Source organism: Vanessa tameamea, chromosome 30 (assembly GCF_037043105.1).
Source record: "Vanessa tameamea isolate UH-Manoa-2023 chromosome 30, ilVanTame1 primary haplotype, whole genome shotgun sequence".
NCBI classification, from domain to species: domain Eukaryota; kingdom Metazoa; phylum Arthropoda; class Insecta; order Lepidoptera; family Nymphalidae; genus Vanessa; species Vanessa tameamea.
Genome location: NC_087338.1, coordinates 2,061,945 through 2,081,244, shown reverse-complemented (window position 1 = coordinate 2,081,244; position 19,300 = coordinate 2,061,945). Strand labels below are relative to the sequence as shown.

Below are 19,300 nucleotides of genomic sequence, written 5' to 3'. Positions count from 1 at the left end.
AATCTTGGGAACTAATGATCCAATTCTATATTTTCTTTCACTAGTGTAAAACTACCTTCCTTATTCCTGATTGCCATAGGATATTACATAATTATCTTTATATCATATCATCTTTATTAATAAAATGCACCTGTGTGAAAATACAGCGTTTCGATATTAAAACCGCTTAGTATAGATTTATAGCATGAAATTTAAATTTATTGAATGAAATTGGTTTTGGTTTGTAGTTATATCTAGCAACAATTCAATAATAAATAGACTGTCAATATTAGAGTTCATTTTTTAAATTACATTAATAATAATAATAACATTGCAACAGTTTGCAAAAAAATAAAATTGTTTTCTTTTTTTCGCATAGATCCTGCTTTTGATGTACCACTACAAAAATATTTTCTCGAACAGACATTTATTAACAATAAGCACCAATTTTTAATATTCTATGCAACTGTCATGTAATTGTCAAATGTCAATTTTATTTGCATATTTGTGTTCGTTGAACTGCATGGCGTCGGTGTAGATTCATTATTTTATTTTATATTTAACTAAAATGTATTATTAACTTCAGTCCAATCAATAACAGTGATTATATAATAATTTAACTTATAATAAACTCGCTTTAGTATTATTTACTTTTGTATAATTGACAATAATATATCGCCGATATGACGGCGGACGAAAGCGCTGAGATCGTAAGTTTTTTATACCTCTAAATACTTTTACCGTAGATATTTAGTGGTATATTCAAAATGGTGAAAGAAACAATAATAAATCAAAATATACGTTTTACTGAATTGTATTAAATTGAAAGCTACCACCCGTTCGGAATGTAGATTGTATCACGAAGAATCAATCAAATAAAATAAAATTTATATGAAATATCCTCCTTGAATGTCAACAAGTAGAAGCTCCACGATGTTTCATTTTTTTAATTTGTATTTATTAAATTGTAACAGGACTGGGGTAATGAAAGGTTAATCCGCGCTCACAGAGCAGTCGAAGCGAATGTTTATGACGTGGATTCCTGGTCCCTCTTGATCCGAGAAGCCCAAACTAGACCTATAAATGAAGTGCGGTCCATGTATGAGAAGCTTATCACGTCATTCCCAACTACCGGCCGTTATTGGAAAATTTACATAGAACAGGAGGTTAGTATGAAATAAACTTGACAAAGAAAAACTAATTAACTGCTATTAATCTAATTAAAATAAAATAAAACCCAGATGAAACATCATAGTCATGACAGACAGCCTCATCAGACTAGATCAATTCTATAGTAATGTCATATTATACACATAAATTTAGCAAAATATTTACATATCTAGTCTAATTGATTAATTTTGACTAGAGTTATGCAATCATACACATTAGTTGTAGGATTGCAATTTTTATAAATAGTAATTACTTGTGCTTTGTGCAAGCTCTCATGGATAGGTAACACACACTCATCACATATTCTACCACAAAACAGCAATACTTAGTATTGTTGTGTTTAAGATTGATGGATGAGTGAATTATTGTAACTACAGGCACTAGGGATACAACATCTTAGCTCCCAAGGTTGGTGGCATATTGGCTTTGAAAGTGTTTTCTATGGTCAGTTGTGCCCATTTGCCTGCCTATAATATAAAAAAAAAGTATGCATGAGTCTTGAGTAAAAGTTTTGTCCAGTAAAATAGAGAAGCTACTGCAGCATAAAGCAATGGACAGGTGGTACTCCTGGCTGAGCGCCTGGAATTGAAGTAGTTTTTGCATCTTCAAGATGTATCATAATCCCACAGTGCCTTCACATCTGAGACAACTTGGTGCTATGGTAAAAATAGCACCTAGTGTTGTTCTTAACTTAGAGATTGGTTTAAATGAGTCTTTCATGTTCATCTTGATACACCTTTAATAAAATTCTTTCTTAATTCTTGGAGCATAAGTTTTATACTAACTGAAAAGTAGTTTACTTGTTTTTTTCGTGACTTAAAATAAAAGATCTAACGATATTATTTCGGTTAGGTATTATGTTATTCTTAGTTGGGAGAATTTGGTGTAATAGTAGAATATATATATTTCTTACTGAAATTACTTTATTTACAGATGAAGGCGAGAAATTTTGAGAAAGTTGAAAAGGTTAGTAAGATGGGTAAATTGATCAATTGTCTGTGATAATTAAAAAAAAAGAGCAGGTATTATCTGTGGGGAAACAAGACTGATTTAATGTATAGTTATTAGTGAAATAAATAAAGACAAACATACGATAACATCTTTTTTTTCAGCTAGGGTGTCTGTGTTCAGACATGTTGGAGGTGATTTTTTTTGGCAAATATTAAAAGAAAAAATGTTTTACATGCAGCACTATATATGTCATAGAAGTGAAACTTCTTAAATATATAGCTCTTTTTCTCATTACATCAAATCCATCTTAGATATGATGTACAGAGTTCTTAGTAGAAAGTTCTTTCTCATATAATTAAATGTGTCTGAAGTCCTTAAAGTAACACTCTCTACTACTGTCTACTACTATCGAGTATTGAATCACCTTCTAAGAAGTTTCACTTCTTTCACTGTTTCACCTGTGCATTCTGTGTTATATAATGGATTAATAAATCATTTGTAAAAAAATGTTTTCTCATGTATGTGTGTATGTGTAGACCTTCGTCATAAGATCACCATTATGATTATATATTTAAAAAAATAAAATTTCATAATTAGAAGGATATTTTAGAACATTTTAATACAAAATTAAAAACAATTATTTGCCTCTAAAGGTCACTTTTGACATGTATTATCCCTGATTAATATTTAATTACATACATAATATATTTATATATTTTATTTATAATGCTAAATGTGTGAAGTATACTATATGTAGTTCGTATAGATTTAAATATATCACCTAAAACGTTGGTTAAAGTTAGTTTGACTAATTTTGTCTTCGATTTGCATTGTCATTGGTTGACGGCGAATCGATGACGAAATGGCGACCAATATAAAAGCGTTTAGATTAAAGCCTTGATTTAGGTTTGGCTGACGCGTCCAGAATAAGATTCATAGTTTTTTGCACAATCGACCATATCACGATTATTATGGCGTGAAGCCGGTAATTAATATTATACTTATATACGGTTACTAATATTATAACAACTTAGTTCATTTAGTAATAAGTATCTTTATAAAAAATAGTTTAAAACAAACCATAGTCGCCTTAGCCCGTGTCTGCTTGTTCTGTGTGTTTTTTTTTACAGAAAAGGTTTTCATGTATTTTTAATATAATTGTTATATATTCTTAGATATAATAATAGTTGTGAAGTATATGTTTTCTAATCAAGTTGATAAATTAAGTTACGGCTTACCTTTACTAAAGTACAGGCGATGCGTCGAATTCATGAGTTATGGTGAACTATAGGTCTTAAATTTACCGACTGAATGTCTTGGGACTGCATATATGAATATTTTATAGAGATATCTAGAAACTATATTTGAGTTTAAAAAATCAAAAGAGTAACTGTAATGTAAAATAAATTTAACGGACAATATATTAATCATTATTAATATTTAATAATATTCTAAATTTGGTCTGGGCACCTAGTTTGAAAGATTGGTTTCGCAGGGACAGATATAAAAATATATTTGATTTGCAAACTGCACGAAAACAGTATTGGAGCGGGGAGATAAAATACCTTAGCTCGATTTTGAAATGGATAGGTAAACTCCAATTGTTTTCCATGCAAAGTCTGGATGTAACGTTAGTAGGTAATTTAACCATCCATAATAACGAGGTACTGGTTTTTATTAACGTGATAACACCTTCCCATCCCCTTCTGAGTCACGTATATAAAATGTCAAAAGTTGTCACGAAACTTCACTACACAATGTGTAGAGTTCCAGCGCTCAGGGTAAGGCCAGGCAGGTTATACAGAAGACCGAAGAGCACAATCAATAAAATAGATTTTTGACGTTTAAAACTTGGGCAGTTCTTGACTCACTGCAGATATGTCATCGACTGTAAACATAAAGATATACTGAGTTCTCGACATGTATACCGTAATGTATAACGCCGCCATAAGAACTGTCCGAATTCAGGATTAACGGGAGGACATTATATACCCGAAAGTTTAGACCGATGTGTTTCAATTAACGTCTTTAAGACGCTGGATTACACTGGATGTGGATTCTAATGTAAATATATAAACAGACACTTAATTTGCTTATAATATCGTTGTAATAATAGAAATGTTGGTCAACTAACAAGTTGTGTTTTGTCGATCTCGGCACAAACCATGGAAATGACCTTGGTCTGGCCACACGCATGTTATTCCAGAACCAGTATTCATCGAAGTGAAAATTGTTGACTTCGTCTGTGAAAATATCTGGATCAGATCATTCTGTGCGGTAACAATAACTTCCGAGGAGGAAATTTATTGAAGAATTTGTCTGTAACGGGCACGACTTTGCAACCTTTGTTAGATTGCCTATATTGCAATATTTGGAGAAGGAAATCTTCAACTAATGGCTACCTGCCATACACACAGTGTCGAAATGTGGACTATAACGGTGGAACTGATCCACAAAGGTATAGAGTGAGCCATTTTCATCGCCCAGCAAGAGTATCTTCGAAGGATAAGATAAGTCCCGATGGCCATTAGAGCAGACGAATCCAATAGTGTAAACCGCTGAACTGCGAACGCTACGTTCATTGAGTCACGTGAATGGTTGACCTGAAAAAGGCGGTGGGACACGACTGATACGGGCCAAGAATTTTGGCACATTTTAGGAAAGGCCCAGTAGTGGGCGACGATTGACTTCTTGATTTATGACAGATTGAATGAAACTTACAAGATAGAGAGATACTTATTAGGACAAAAAAATTAGACCAGTTTTAAAAAACGACGATTATGTTGACTTATTTGTTAAAGCTCAAACCAGAATGTTTAGTATATAGTTTTAGCACAAATTAATATAAAAATTAAAACTTAGTCAAATTTAAAATAAATGTCTTTTAAATATACGATTGAACTCGTAAGAGTACTTGTTGCAGTATCACCTGCAAAAAAATCCCAATCATTATATGAGTTTGTGATTAACGCAACATCTTTGTCAAAATTGATGAATTATATTTGATAACCAATACCTGCCAATTTACCTGCAATTGACTAAAAAGTGGGTCAACCAGAAGTTGCGTTCGCATAAAACTGACCCCGACGAATTGCCTCTGTAGGCTTCCTTTTCTCTGAATGGTATTGAGAATACCGTTAACCGTGTTGTGGCTTCTCTGTGACGGCAGGAAGATGTGTCCATAATAATGTACCCTTTCCGTTCATCCCTACCAGAGCGAGTTCCAACATAGCCTCTCCCACCTTCGAATCAGAGCTCATTGAACTCGAACCCTAATATCTACATCCTCCTCTAGGTTATATTATTTCAATTATAAATCGTTTAGAAATCAGAAAGTTAATATTATAAATGAGGAAGTTTGTATGGATGGATGCCGCCATGAATCACACCAAAACGGCGGAATGAATCCGAATGAAACTTGGATAAAATATATATATGGTATAGGTGACTTTATCGCTAAAACCTGCGACCCCCGCTTCTCGCGTGTTACGACAAATGTTATAAAAAAATATAGTAATCATTGCAATGAACGTGTGTGTACAGAAACATGTAATATTATGATTAACTTTTTCGTCGAGTAGATTAGAAGACGAACCCCTTCTAAAGCTTTTAAGCTTACAAATAGAATTGTCTGATTGACTTTCAAGAATTTAAAATATCTATCATCTTTATTTTTTTCTATTATTCGTAAGTAAAAAACCCACGGTAGTATCCGAATAACGCCCTTTAGACAATTCTACTCCGTAAGCAGAACCGATTATTCCAAGTTAAAACCTCTGTCTAAGAATAATTTATTAATTGATAAAAATAAATAATCAAATACAGACCAATCTATTTTAAAAGTTGACTGTCAATATTAAAAAAAAAATGTATATATAGATCTTTATACGTCTAAAAAAGGTAATAGTACAATTTTAAATAATTACCCTGAACTAAATTATAATTTTGTTTACTATTACAGCACTACCCATCTCATATTCTATGAGCTAACCTAACCTACACTGGTGGTTGCCTGGAAGAGATCGCTATGTAGTGATTAGGTCGCCAAAATTGTACGCCTCTTTTATTTAGGCTGTATCCATGTTTTATTTGTTTATTTTCTCTTTGTGATATACAATAAAGTACAAAGTAAAGTAAATTTGCTTTGGGTGGTTCAATCATTAAAAGTCAATGTGAATATTGAATGGAATGCACTTTTCTTATAATCCTTCGTGCCTGACCAGTTGTTTCAGAGGTGCCTCATGAAGATCCTGAACATTGAACTGTGGAGGCTGTACCTCAATTACGTGAAAGAGACGAAATGCATGTTACCGACTTACAAGTATGTATTATTTTCTCTTTCCATTATCACTTGAATGTTTTTTATCGTTAGACATCATGTATATTTGTACAGTCTATTCCAATTACAAAACGACAAAAGCCTAAAAGACTAAAGATTTTTCCGGATTACTTCTGTGATGTTTGTGAATTTTTGGATGCTCACGAAGGTATATATTAGCTTCAGCTTCAGCAGCTTGGCTTATGGTTGCATAATTTTACAGCATTTGAGACCTTTTTAATATCATGTTTAATCAAATCGAACAAGCGTTCATAGAAGGCTGTGTGGTGATATAAATTATATTTACAATTGGTAACTATTTCTTATACTTGACAAATATGATATAATCTTAAAATACATGCGTGCATAGATGGTGAGTGAATAAGGCGTCTTACATTTATCTGAATTCCTTTTGTAAGAATTGTGATATCATGGAGGATGACGAAGTGACCACAGGTTGCATAATTGTTACAGGGAGAAAATGGCTCAAGCGTACGACTTTGCGCTGGATAAAATAGGTTTAGATATACATGCGTATCCCATATGGAACGATTATGTTACATTCTTGAAATCAGTCGACGCTGTTGGATCTTACGCTGAGAACCAGAAGATTTCTGCTGTTAGAAAGGTAAACAATTGTAGAATATAATTTATGAATCTTCTCGTTTTAAGATCAGATGATAGTTATGATGTACACTTGACTATCTAGTATAGTAAATAAGAAGGCTCTATTCCCTCATTCTCATTTCGATCCTCTCTTTGATCTCATTCGACATGGCCGGAAAGACTTAAGGCGCAGGACAAACAGCTTCACGTCTTTCGGGCACAGAAATGTAAACACTACCAATTTACACAATCAGGCCGGCTATGGAAAATCTACAGCAATCACCCAATAACTTTATATTGGCAGCTTTAGAAGCTAGATTATTTTATGGTGTAGGAAGCAAAAGAGCAGAAAGCCCACCTGAAGGAAAGTGAGTATCACCGCCATTATACAGAACAAGCATAGCTGGAAATATCTACTAGTCCAATTAAAAACTGTATCAATAACTAATGACGCATCGAGGCTAGATGAGATGTTTATTAAGCCCCTAAATTGAATCTAAATGAGCTCCTTCTATGATGACTGATTTAAGGGCAGAATAACATAATACCTTTGTGTATAATTTTTTTCGTGTACACGATTCAATAAAGGTGTTTTTGTTTGAATTTAATTTGATGTACGTCGTTTTTAGGTTTACCAACGTGCTGTGATAACACCAATAATTGGAATTGAAACTTTATGGAAGGATTACATAGCTTTCGAACAGGGCATCAATACAATTATCGGTAAGATATAAATTAATATGGTCTGGTCTGCTTATACTCGCGCGGATACAGAGAGCTTCGAACGCCAGACGTGGGTCTACGACCCGACGTCGCGGTGGCCTGACAAATGACAGGCACAAGCGAAATAAATTAACAATATTTAGAAATTTAAAGAAACTCAAATAAAATTTTCTCCGTTCAATAAAGAAGCATTACACTTGTTTATTGTCAATTTAAACTCAGGTACTCGGACCTTAGAAGAACCGGCGCAAGAAACTCAGTGGGGTTTCTTCGTCGGATTCTGTATTTTTTTACGAATTTTAATTTTAGTAATGTTCTATTCAGGAGATGATCGTTTTACTTCCAAGGAGTATGCTATCCACTCACTACTTGCACATTGCATTTTTTTACTTTATTATTGGAACGAAGTTCTTTTACGTGCCTTACCGTTAGTGTTATGCCTCCAGACATTCTTTCTCTCTGTCTCTCTCTCTATATATATATATATATATATCTATCTATCTCTTTCTTTCTATTACATATATACGTTTTTACAAAATATTATTTAAACTTATTTTTCGTTAATGCGTTAACTACATTTGGTTTCAAAATTTCCAATGTTTTTAGCTGAACGTATGGCCATGGAAAGATCCAGAGAGTACATGAACGCGAGACGAGTGGCCAAAGAATTGGAGACTGTCACGCGAGGTCTGAACAGAAACATGCCCGCTACCCCACCTAATGTAGACAGGGAGGAGATGAAACAGGTTTGTTCTACGTTAACAACCGAATATGAATGGTTTGACAATTTGATCTTATCCAAAATCAATATCAAAATATTCTTTATTCAAGTAGGCTCTTAAAGCAATTGAATCATGTTGAACTAAATGTAAAACTACCGCCGGTTCGAAAAGTAGATTATATCGAGATGAACCGGCTAGAAACTCAGTAATTACTCTTTACCACCATTTTAATTACAGATTAGATCAGTAAAGTACTAATATTTTTTTATATATTCCTAGAAATCAACAAATACTGAGTCCACAGTTTTTTAATCTTTAAAATAATTTTGTATTGAGTACTTTCTATAAACAGTCCCAGAAATGAAGCTGTGCTGGGCAGACCTGGTCTTAGGGGGAGGTTCTGGAGTTTTATCTACCATGATGCATAACTTCAGATTGTATGATAACACGTGCACAACATTGTGTTTTTCGTCCCCGTAGGATATTAGATGAATATGAGCTTTTATATCATAAGTGATTGTGCGTTTTCTCCTCTAGGCTGTTCTTTCTCTTGAAGGTTTTTGATGTTTTTGAATATATTAATACACTTGGTGGTAGGGTTGCAAGCTCGTCTGGGTAGGTACCACACACTCGTCACGGTAGCATGCGCAAGCGATCCCGTGGCGCCCACCGAAAGACGGAGAGGGTACCGCTGGTTTTTTAGTGGGTAAACCCGGCGTACCTGGGCGCACTCGGCGTCCAGGGCTCCGGGGAGTCCCACACACCCCCCCACCTTCCATCACGTGGGGGAAGCGCGTAACGCGTATTTCCAGCGAGAAAAAAAAAAAAAAGTACCATACACTCATCAACGTTAGTAATTAGAGTATAGTAAGCAATACTTACAATAGTTGTGTTCCGGTTCGAAGAGTGAGTGAGCCAGTGTATTAGTTACACTTTTTTTTTTATTACACTTGTTAGACGCAAGCGACATCTTAGTTCCCAAGGTCGGTGACGCATTGGCGATGTTAGGAATGCTTACAATTTTCTACGGCGCCAACGTCCATTAAATATATATATTATTTTTTATTTATCTCAGGTCGAACTCTGGAAAAAATACATAACCTGGGAGCGTTCGAACCCCCTCCGATCTGAAGATACAGCGCTCGTTGCTCGTAGAGTGATGTTCGCCATCGAACAGTGTCTGCTGTGTCTGGCCCATCACCCAGACGTGTGGCATCAGGCTGCGCAGTTCCTGGACCACTCCGCTAAGCTTCTGCAGGAGAAGGGGGTGAGATTACAACTTCCTTGAAATACTCATTTTCGAAACACTTGGCTTGTATTAGAGTGGTCGGATTTAATGAAGTTGAAAATTTCTTTCTTCAATTTTGTCACCGAAATTCTCTTAACATAATGTATTTTCGGAGAAGGTTTTAGGTAGAATTTTAGCTCAATTTAAGAAATTACTAATTTTCCTATTTACGAGGGGCAATTAAGTTCCAAGCTCGTGCTAGGAGTGGGGACGACAAAAGCCCAGGAGGTCATGATCGACGGCGAGTTTTTACACCGATCCTTATGACGGTTGGCTAAGCAGGACTCGAACGCGGCGCGGCTGTTCTCGGACGAGGCGGCGGCCGTGTACGAGCGCGCCACCAGCGGGCCGCTCAAGCACTCCACGCTGCTGCACTTCGCGCACGCCGACTACGAGGAGAGCCGGCTGCATTACAACAAGGTGAGCTGGCCTGCACGCGATGAGGTCTAGATGTGGTCATATTACTGACTAGCTGTACCCGCGACTCCGTACGCCTTTGAATTTAACAAAAAGTTATTGTACTGTATTGTAGCCTAAGTTACTCCTTATTACATCAGCCAGTGCAGCCAGTGAATGTCCCGTTAAAATCGGTCCACCCGTTCCAGAGATTAGCCGGAACAAACAGACAGACAGACAAAAATTTAAATAGATGTCATTTTGGTTTATGTACCGTGTATACATACATATTTTATTTCCATTTAGTAAAAAGAGGTTATTTTAATATTACAAACAGACACTCCAATTTTATTATATATATATATATATATATTACTGTTTTAAAAGTTACTGACACAGAGGCTAAATAATTTATAGACAAACCTGAGTGAGAAAGAGGAAATTGTTCTTGTAAAATTAGGCGCCTCCACTCCTCTGTTGCCCCACGGCCTCCAATTCTTTGTGGCTCTAGTCCATCCACACCTAAATAATCAAGATATAAGTAAATGACTTCAATTTAAATGGGATCCAAACTCTAATCAGAGATCAGAGACAGAAGAAAGAAAGAATGATTGAATGAATGAATTAATGAGTCCTCATTCCTTACGTGACAATTTCTGCCAGTCCACTTTACTGTAAGACGCGTCAAAGAACTTTACTTTATTCCGAAAATATTTTCTTAATCGATCCATACATGTCGGAGTTTCTAAATAAAAAAAAAAACAATTAAATTGATAACCCCCTTTTTTGAAGTCGGTTAAAAAAAGTCTCGTGCTCGGCAGGACGGAAATCATCGTGAGGAAACCTGCAGGAGAGATTCTGCCACATGAATCAACCCCTTACAAATCAGAAATAAGATCCAATCCTTCTCAAAAGGAGAGAATGCTTACCCAACTGTGGGACATCAATCAGTTTGGAGGATATTTATGACTTCTTCTCTCCAGGTACACCAAGTGTACACCCGCTACTTAGACATGGAAGACACGGAGCCAACGCTCGCCTACGTGCAGTACATGAAGTTCGCGAGGCGAGCCGAGGGGATCAAGTCTGCCAGGACTGTGTTCAAGCGCGCCAGGGAGGACCCGAGGTAAGGTCACAAATTTATTTCGGATAATGAAACATACTTATAATATGTTGTCGTAGAGATTTGTACAAGTCCATCTGGATATGTGCCACAGACTCCGCATAATATAAGCACCAAACCACAATGTTGACTACCGTCGTGATCCAATTTGATAACAGGTGTGCCAGTGTAATAACAGGTGTAAGGGACATAATATCTAAGTTCCCAAGTTTGGTAGCACATTGTCCAATCTAAGGGATGATCCATATTTCTTATATTATCATTGTCTATGAGCATTGATGACCGTTTACCATCAGATGGCGCAATTGCCAGTCCGCCTATAGCCTATTCCAACGGAAGTAGGAAACGAGATAAACTTAAGATTTTCGTGTTTCATGCGATTTGCTAATAACTCAGCTATATTGTGCACTACTAAGAGTTTATGATTAATATATCTTTATTTATAATACAACACTATTACACTTAACTACTTGTTTCCACTTTAATTTTACTTCCAAAATTCCGATTTCGTCGACGTTTAAAACGCCATATTTCCGCAAATCCATAGTGAATATCACAGATTAATCAAGCTCTCGACCAATGATATCGCGTCAATTTCCAGTCAAATGTTTATTTCACTTTTTTCCTATTACGGTTGGAATAAAAGATAAATACAATGATTTGCTTTCATTCCGACAAACAAACACAGCTTATACAAGTAACTCATAAAAAAAAAAACTTGTTCTAAGGTCACGCTACCACGTGTTCGTGGCCGCCGCCCTGATGGAGTACTACTGCTCCAAGGACAAGAACATAGCGTTCCGTATCTTCGAGTTGGGGCTCAAGAAGTTTTCCCACATACCCGAGTACGTCTTGTGCTACATAGACTATCTGTCGCATCTTAACGGTGAGTTCGTTTATGCTTTATACTTATATTGTTCGATGTGTTAGTGCGTGCGTGTGTTCGTGCGTATGTGCGTGTGTGAGTGTATGTACGGATGTGTGGGTTATTATGTGTTTTTAATTGTAGGGCTTGATAGAACGACGAGAGATGTTGAAGATTGTGTTGATGTTCATGGTATATTTGCGACTTTTGAAACGTAAAAGATATTGTTCCTTTAAATTACTTGTACGCACACATGTGGAACGCATTGCAATGAAAAGTTATAAGGAGGCGAAATTTGTTTGATTGTGTGTAGGGCTTATCTTCGAGAGTAGTGATATTCTAAAAATGTTTACACTGGTAGAAAGCTATACTATTCCTGTGTAAAATAGGACATAAGTTATATTTAAGTCATATCAATTCTTTATTCAAAAATAAAAGTTATATACCCGTGCGAAGTCGGGGTGGGTTTAAGTTTAGTTATATATTATTATTAAATTATTATAAGAGTTAGTTACGACGACTAGACAGCAAAACAATTACAAATGATATTATATTTGATAAGTTTTTTTATTAAAAGAATATGAATTTAACGAATTCAAGCCAGGGCATTAGCACAAGTACAATCTTTGCTCTGAATATCCAATCCTACCAGACATAAGAGCATTCATTGGATCAACGGTTCTACGTTTCGACCCACTGCTGGGCAGAAGCTTTAAAACTCAGCGGTGCTTGCTAAATATAATTCATTTAAATCAATGGATAATTTTCTATTCCCAGAGGACAACAATACTCGAGTTTTGTTCGAAAGAGTACTCTCGTCTGGAAGCCTTAAGCCAGAGAGCTCAGTGGATATCTGGAATCGATTCCTGGAGTTCGAATCCAATATCGGTGACTTGGTCAGCATAGTCAAGGTTGAGAAACGTCGTCAAGCCGTGCTCGAGAAGGTAAATATTATTTAATAATAATAAAATAATTTACTTTGATTAAAATCGACATAAAATTTCTTTGAAAACATATTTATCATAAGTTATTTATAAGAATTTTGAATGTATCTGTGGTAATGAATAAGGGAAGGTCTTTTTATAACCCTTAACTGAGAAAAGCTTTAATCCAATATAAATATTACTCGTATATACTTATAAATATGTTATAATTTACGTAGTTAATCCGAGATGGCCCAGTGGTTAGAACGCGTGCATCTTAACCGATGATTTCGGGTTCAAACCCAGACAAGCTCCACTGAATTTTCATGTGCTTAATTTGTGTTTATAATTCGTCTCGTGCTCGGCGGTGAAGGAAAACATCGTGAGGAAACCTGCATGTGTCTAATTTCAACGAAATTCTGCCACATGTGTATTCCACTAACTCGCATTGGAGCAGCGTGGTTGAATATGCTCCAAACCTTCTCCTCAAAGGGAGAGGAGGTCTTAGCCCAGCAGGAAATTTACAGGCTGCTTATGTAATATACGTAGTTACTTATTAAAAAAGGGGTAGGTACCACCCACTCATATATTTTACTGCCAACTTATAATAGTATTGTTGTGTTCCGGTTTGAAGTGAGTGTGCCAGTATAACTACAGGCGCAAGGGATTCCATAGTTCCCAAGGTTGGTGCCGGATTAATAATAATAAAATTTCTCACGGCGTCAATGTTCATGGGCAGCGGTGACCGCATACCATCAGGTGACCTATTTACTCGTCGACCAACATTATTATAAAGAAATCATTGAAGTTCATCTCACTTTAAGTTAAGACTATTGACGTGAAAGTCCGTGTGAAAGACATTCAAATCTACAAAACCCTCAAACAACGTTTTGTTGTAAACAAATTTTTATAACTATTTGTTTTTACCCACCAGATCAAGGAGTTCGAAGGCAAGGAGACGGCTCAGCTGGTGGATCGTTACAAGTTCCTCGATCTATATCCTTGCAGCATCGCGGAACTCAAGTCCATCGGTTACACTGAGGTATGTATACCTACGCCATTTTGAAGGAATCATTTTAATTTCAATCAAAAACCAAAAACTAAATTACATAAATTAATTTATTAAAACTAATAACAATCTTTACTTAATTTAAATTCACTCAGAATTACCAAAATCACCAATTACACTAAACACATTTCATAGCTTGAGTCACGCCACTGCACTTAACTCAATCAGCAGATCCGACGACGCGTGGGAACGTACCGCAGACAATAGCAGATACTAGATGTGTACTTTTAAATAAAATTTTAACTTAAGATATTCATTATTATTATAGAAAAATATTATTGTGGAATTTACACGTAAAGCACGTGAAATTGTTGCTCCTGCGCCTGAAGGCTTTCGTTACGTATTCGCCGTCCCATCGGATTGTAAGGAGTACTGCGTAGTTGGCTAGTCTTTTGAGATTCGTCCCCCGTGACCTTGAACCATTATTGAACGACTCCAAAAAATAGCGTAGTTTGTTAGGCTCGTGTATGTATACTCTATTCCAATAATAAAAGGACAAAAGCCAGATAAACTACATTTGACAGCAAATTGTCGCGATATCATTGGCCGAGAGCTTGATTAATCTATGATATTCACTATGGATTTGCGAAAAATTGGCGTTTTGAACGTCGCTGGAACGTATCCGAATTTTGGGAGTAAATTTAAAGTGGAAATAAGTGGTTAAGTGTAATACTGTTGTATTATAAATAAAGATATATTAATTGAGAACTGTTAGTAGTGCACAATAGCTGAGTTATTATCAAATCGCGTGGAATACGTAAAGCTAAGGTTTGTTTAACTTTATTCCTACTTCGATTGGAGTAGGCTATATGTTTGTAAGTGATATTCCTGATGCGCCATTGCTTTTAAATGTCTAAACTATCGTTGCGAGTTACACGGTACATTTATTAATACATTAATTCACCAACAATAATATCCTTTTTGTACCCAGGTGGCGTCTATGTCGAACAAGTCGTGGGCGCTCGGCGGACCTCTGGCGGGAATCTCGCCGGAACTTGCGGCTGTTATTCTCGGACAGAAGTGTGTATTTTATTCATGTTGATTTGTTTCTTGTAGTTTTAACTGGAGTGCTTACATTTGTTATAGGTAAATATATAAAAGCTCCTTTAAGTTTTTTACTTGATGGCTTGTTTGCAAGCTTCGCATACGTAGGTACGATCCACTCGTCGGATATTTTACCGCCAAACAGCAATATTTAGTATTGATGTGTTCCGGTTTGAAGGGCGAGTCAGTGTACTACAGGTACAAGGGACGTATGATTCAAATTCCCGAGGTTAGAATGTGTATTGGCGTTTTATGGGATGGTTATTTTTTAGCGGCTCTAATTTCTTTGTTCAGTGGTGATAACTTACCATGAGGTGTCTCGCCGTTACGACTACCCATGACAAAAAAAAATCCTCAATTAAAAATCTACTACTATAGAATATAAGTGCTGCCCATTTATGAGTGTATGATCTCTAGACCATTTATTTCTCTAATATAGATATAAAATTATACATTTTTTTTTATAACTTGACAGAGACAACGATCCCAATAAGGACATAGCGAGACCGGACACGAATCAGATGATTCCGTACAAGCCGAAATCGAATCCTCTCCCAGGGGAACATCCTATACCAGGTAGGTGGTACGAATGGGACAAGAGGACGTTGACAAAACAATTACAAAACGTGGAGATATATACAATTATAAATAACACACAATTTTACTTTACACATACAATTTATTTATTAAAAAAATAGTGTTTGTGAAACCAGTGATTAAGAGTAGATTGTGTATGGGAAAATGTTGTTATTGTCTTTGATTAATTTATGGTATTTGTTATATTTGACGGTACGCCATGAGGCTATGTATGAGTGCGATCTGTGCCGGATATTTCTGGAACTATTCATACGTAAATATTGAAGTATTAGATATACAAGTGTGTAGACTTAATAGTGACTGCAATACACTTCTTGCTGTTAAATAATAAGCTGACGCCTGAAGCTGAGCCTTTGGACAATGTGCAGCTCCTTGCAGTATTTGTAGCCTTCCAATTTGTTTTTTTGGGCTACTTGAACCCTATTTTGTAATATGTATATGTAATCCCCCCCCCCAGGCGGTGCGTTCCCTCTGCCGTCGAGTGCAGCGTTTCTGTGCACTCTAATGCCGCCTCCATCCAGCTTCAGAGGACCCTTCGTAGCGGTCGACCGACTCATGCAGCTCTTCAACAGGATCTCGCTACCTGATAAACGTGAGTGGACAGCGGCTCTGATCTTTTGTTTATATGATAATCCGTCTCGTGATCATCTGTGAATGAAATCATCGCGAGAATACCTGCATGTGTCAGTTTGTCATGTGTTTGGTGTCATTTTCGCAACATGTGTATACACCGACCTGTATCGGAGTTACGTGGTAACCTCTAAACGCTCTCCTCAAAGTGGGATGAACCCTTAGCCCAGCAATGGGACTGTTAACATATTTTTAATTTATGGGTTTCTTAGAATATTATTAGGTATTTTGTCCTAATAACGTAATTGAGAGAGCCGAGATGGCCCAGTGGTTAGAACGCGTGCATCTTAACCGATGATTTCGGGTTCAAACCCAGGCGGGCACCACTGAATTTTTCATGTGCTTAATTTGTGTTTATCATTCGTCTCGTGCTCGGTGGTAAAGGAAAATATCGTGAGGGAACCTGCATGTGTCTAATTTCAACGAAATACTGCCACATGTGTATTCCACCAAACCGCATTGGAGCAGCGTAGTGGAATATGCTCCAAAAACCTTTTCCTCAAAGGGAGAGGAGACCTTAGCCCAGTGTAATGAAGTGTAATGAAATGTATGTCACTGATATGCATTTTTGAGGTTTATTTGTTAACGTAAATGAAAACACTTCAGCTCCAGCACCGAGCCAGGAGAACGGCTGCGACACCAAGCTGTTCGACCTGGCGCGCTCCGTGCACTGGATCGTGGACGACGACGGTCTAGCCGCCGTCTCCAGCAAGGTACCGTCCATCACTTATAAACTCTACGCCTGTAGCTAACTGGTACGGTATCAGATCAGGTGGTCAGGTCCATTTCCAAGGTCAGACCAATGAAAGTTTGGGGATTTTTTTGGCATTAAACTGGTAGGAATATGTCGAATTTATTGATAAACAAACTAATTGTCTATGGGAATATCTTTTGTTTATGTACGCCAGGGGGCTATGTCGGGATCTATGCGACAAAAAGGAATCCCTTAATAACGTCAAAGTATTTTTTTAATTCAATACAGTAAAATAGAGTATTAATGGCGTCCATTAAGTCGCGCGAACGGCTCGCTTCTCAAATCCCGCGGCGTCGGCTTGCAGGCCTGTTTAGTGATAAAAACAAAAAGGTTCGTCCTTGGACATCGGTTGGTACGAAGTTGCTTTCGCTTATGAACTTCAAAAAGTCTTGAATGATGAATACATCTTTATTTATAATACAACTGTTCCACTGAGCTATTACATTTACTTTGATTTTTATTTCGAATGCTTCTATCAAACATTCCAAGATCTCGACCAATGATATTGTCTTTACTTCGCTACGATTGGAAGAGGTTGTATGTTTGTACACACGTCTGTGATATATTGCGTCTCTCATATTGCGAATGGCAGGTTCGTCGAAGGAAAATAGGCGAGGACTCCGACGACGACGAGCTGGGCGTGGCGCCGCCCGTCAACGACATCTACCGCCAGCGCCAGCAGAAGAGAGTCAAGTGAATAGATTCCAGTTAATTTTACAAATAAAGATTTTAATACAAACGATTGCGTTTTCCTTTGAATTCCAATTTAAATCGGAAGTCTATTGGTACATGTTATATTTTAAATAAGGTATTAGGTTATTCAAGAAGAATGAGTGGCAGGCGTCGGCGCTATGCGAACCCTCTTCAAGTCAAAACCAAATCTTTGACCCGATTTGTTGCTGATTTTTTTTAAATTCTACTTTAATAATAATGAATATTAGTTTATATTGTTTGTTTGTTGATTTGTTGGCGTTACTTTATATTACATAGTATCAAAAACTAAGTTGCAAGAAAATTATCGAAACTTGAATATTTATTAGTCTATAATACTAAAACATATTATATTTTTAGTTACATAAAGCTTTCCTCCTATATTTTTTAACAATAAATATTAAACATTCTGCAACCGATCAATTCGCCTCTAATGTGCTAATGCATCGTACAAGACCTCAAACAAATAAACTCTTTAGCTTAATATAAATAAGTATTAAAAAAAAAAAACAATTTCTTTAAATTCTAAACTACACTATCTAAAGATTCGCTCTTTGTCAGACATTTTTATTTATTTAATTCTCAAGTCTCCAACAAAAGATACACACTAAATACATATTCTTAAAATTAAACAATATAAGGGTTACAAGTTGTGTGCTCCTTCAATTATAGGAGACCACAGCGTGTCCACACGCACTAAATAATAATTTAAATACAATTAAGATAAAAAGTGAAAACAAAAATATACGTAGCAGTAAAAAACAAATATAAATTAGTAACTTAAAAATTAAGAATAGCTTATCAATTGAACATATTTTTGTGTTAGGTTAAAAGTTTAGTTAGACACACTCCGAATTTGGACAAACTGTAACGATGAATATCGAGGTCATTATTATTTCTAGAAAGTATGTTATATTGTCTACAGAGCCTTGGAACAGCAGCGTTAGGGCCTAAGTTTGATTTAAATGTAGGAATATTAAATAAGTTATATGCTTTTATACGGGGCATACGAGAGCATTAACTTGAACCTTTTGCAACAGATTACTATAATCTATGACTCCATGTATTATTTTGTGCAGAAATATAAGATCTGTGATATGTCTACGATTTATAAAAGAGGTCATGTGATTATATTTAAGTCTGTCGTTATAACTCGTGATGTTTTTAGCCTGTAAATCGCTGTAGGAGAGTTGGTAAAGAAAGCCTTTTTGAACTTGTTCTAATCTATTGATGTGGATATCATACTGTGGATTCCATATAATGCTATTGTATTCCAGTATGGGAAGAACTAGAGTCATGAATATTTTAATTTTGGTAGAAATATTCTTGAAGTCCTTCATATTACGGAGTATAAAACCAAAAATTTTAAATCCCTTAGATACAATATTAAATATATGTGTGTCGTATCTCAGTTTAGAATCTAAAGTGACT

General features: G+C 36.1%; 2 protein-coding genes across 2 annotated transcripts in view; both read left to right on the top strand.

Moving 5' to 3' along the window:
• Positions 1-19,300, top strand: part of LOC113391592 (scavenger receptor class B member 1-like) — a 352,256-nt gene that overhangs the window by 266,101 nt on the left and 66,855 nt on the right. The window lies entirely within an intron of this gene.
• On the top strand, positions 478-17,895 carry LOC113391589 (protein suppressor of forked). Its single transcript, XM_026627604.2, has 18 exons — positions 478-689; positions 954-1,145; positions 2,083-2,115; positions 6,324-6,421; positions 6,893-7,046; positions 7,654-7,747; positions 8,354-8,493; positions 9,545-9,736; positions 10,040-10,177; positions 11,137-11,279; positions 12,005-12,162; positions 12,919-13,085; positions 13,999-14,106; positions 15,065-15,153; positions 15,653-15,753; positions 16,232-16,366; positions 17,011-17,117; positions 17,751-17,895. Exons 1-18 carry the CDS (start codon positions 663-665, stop codon positions 17,853-17,855), a joined length of 2,181 nt encoding a protein of 726 aa, XP_026483389.1. The 5' UTR covers positions 478-662; the 3' UTR covers positions 17,856-17,895.

Coding starts and splice junctions, on each gene's coding strand:
- LOC113391589 (XM_026627604.2), top strand. CDS start 663: ATGACGGCGGACGAAAGCGCTGAGATC. Junction 8,494..9,544: donor ACAGGGAGGAGATGAAACAG/GTTTGTTCTACG, acceptor TATTTATCTCAG/GTCGAACTCTGGAAAAAATA. Junction 15,154..15,652: donor GCTGTTATTCTCGGACAGAA/GTGTGTATTTTA, acceptor ATAACTTGACAG/AGACAACGATCCCAATAAGG.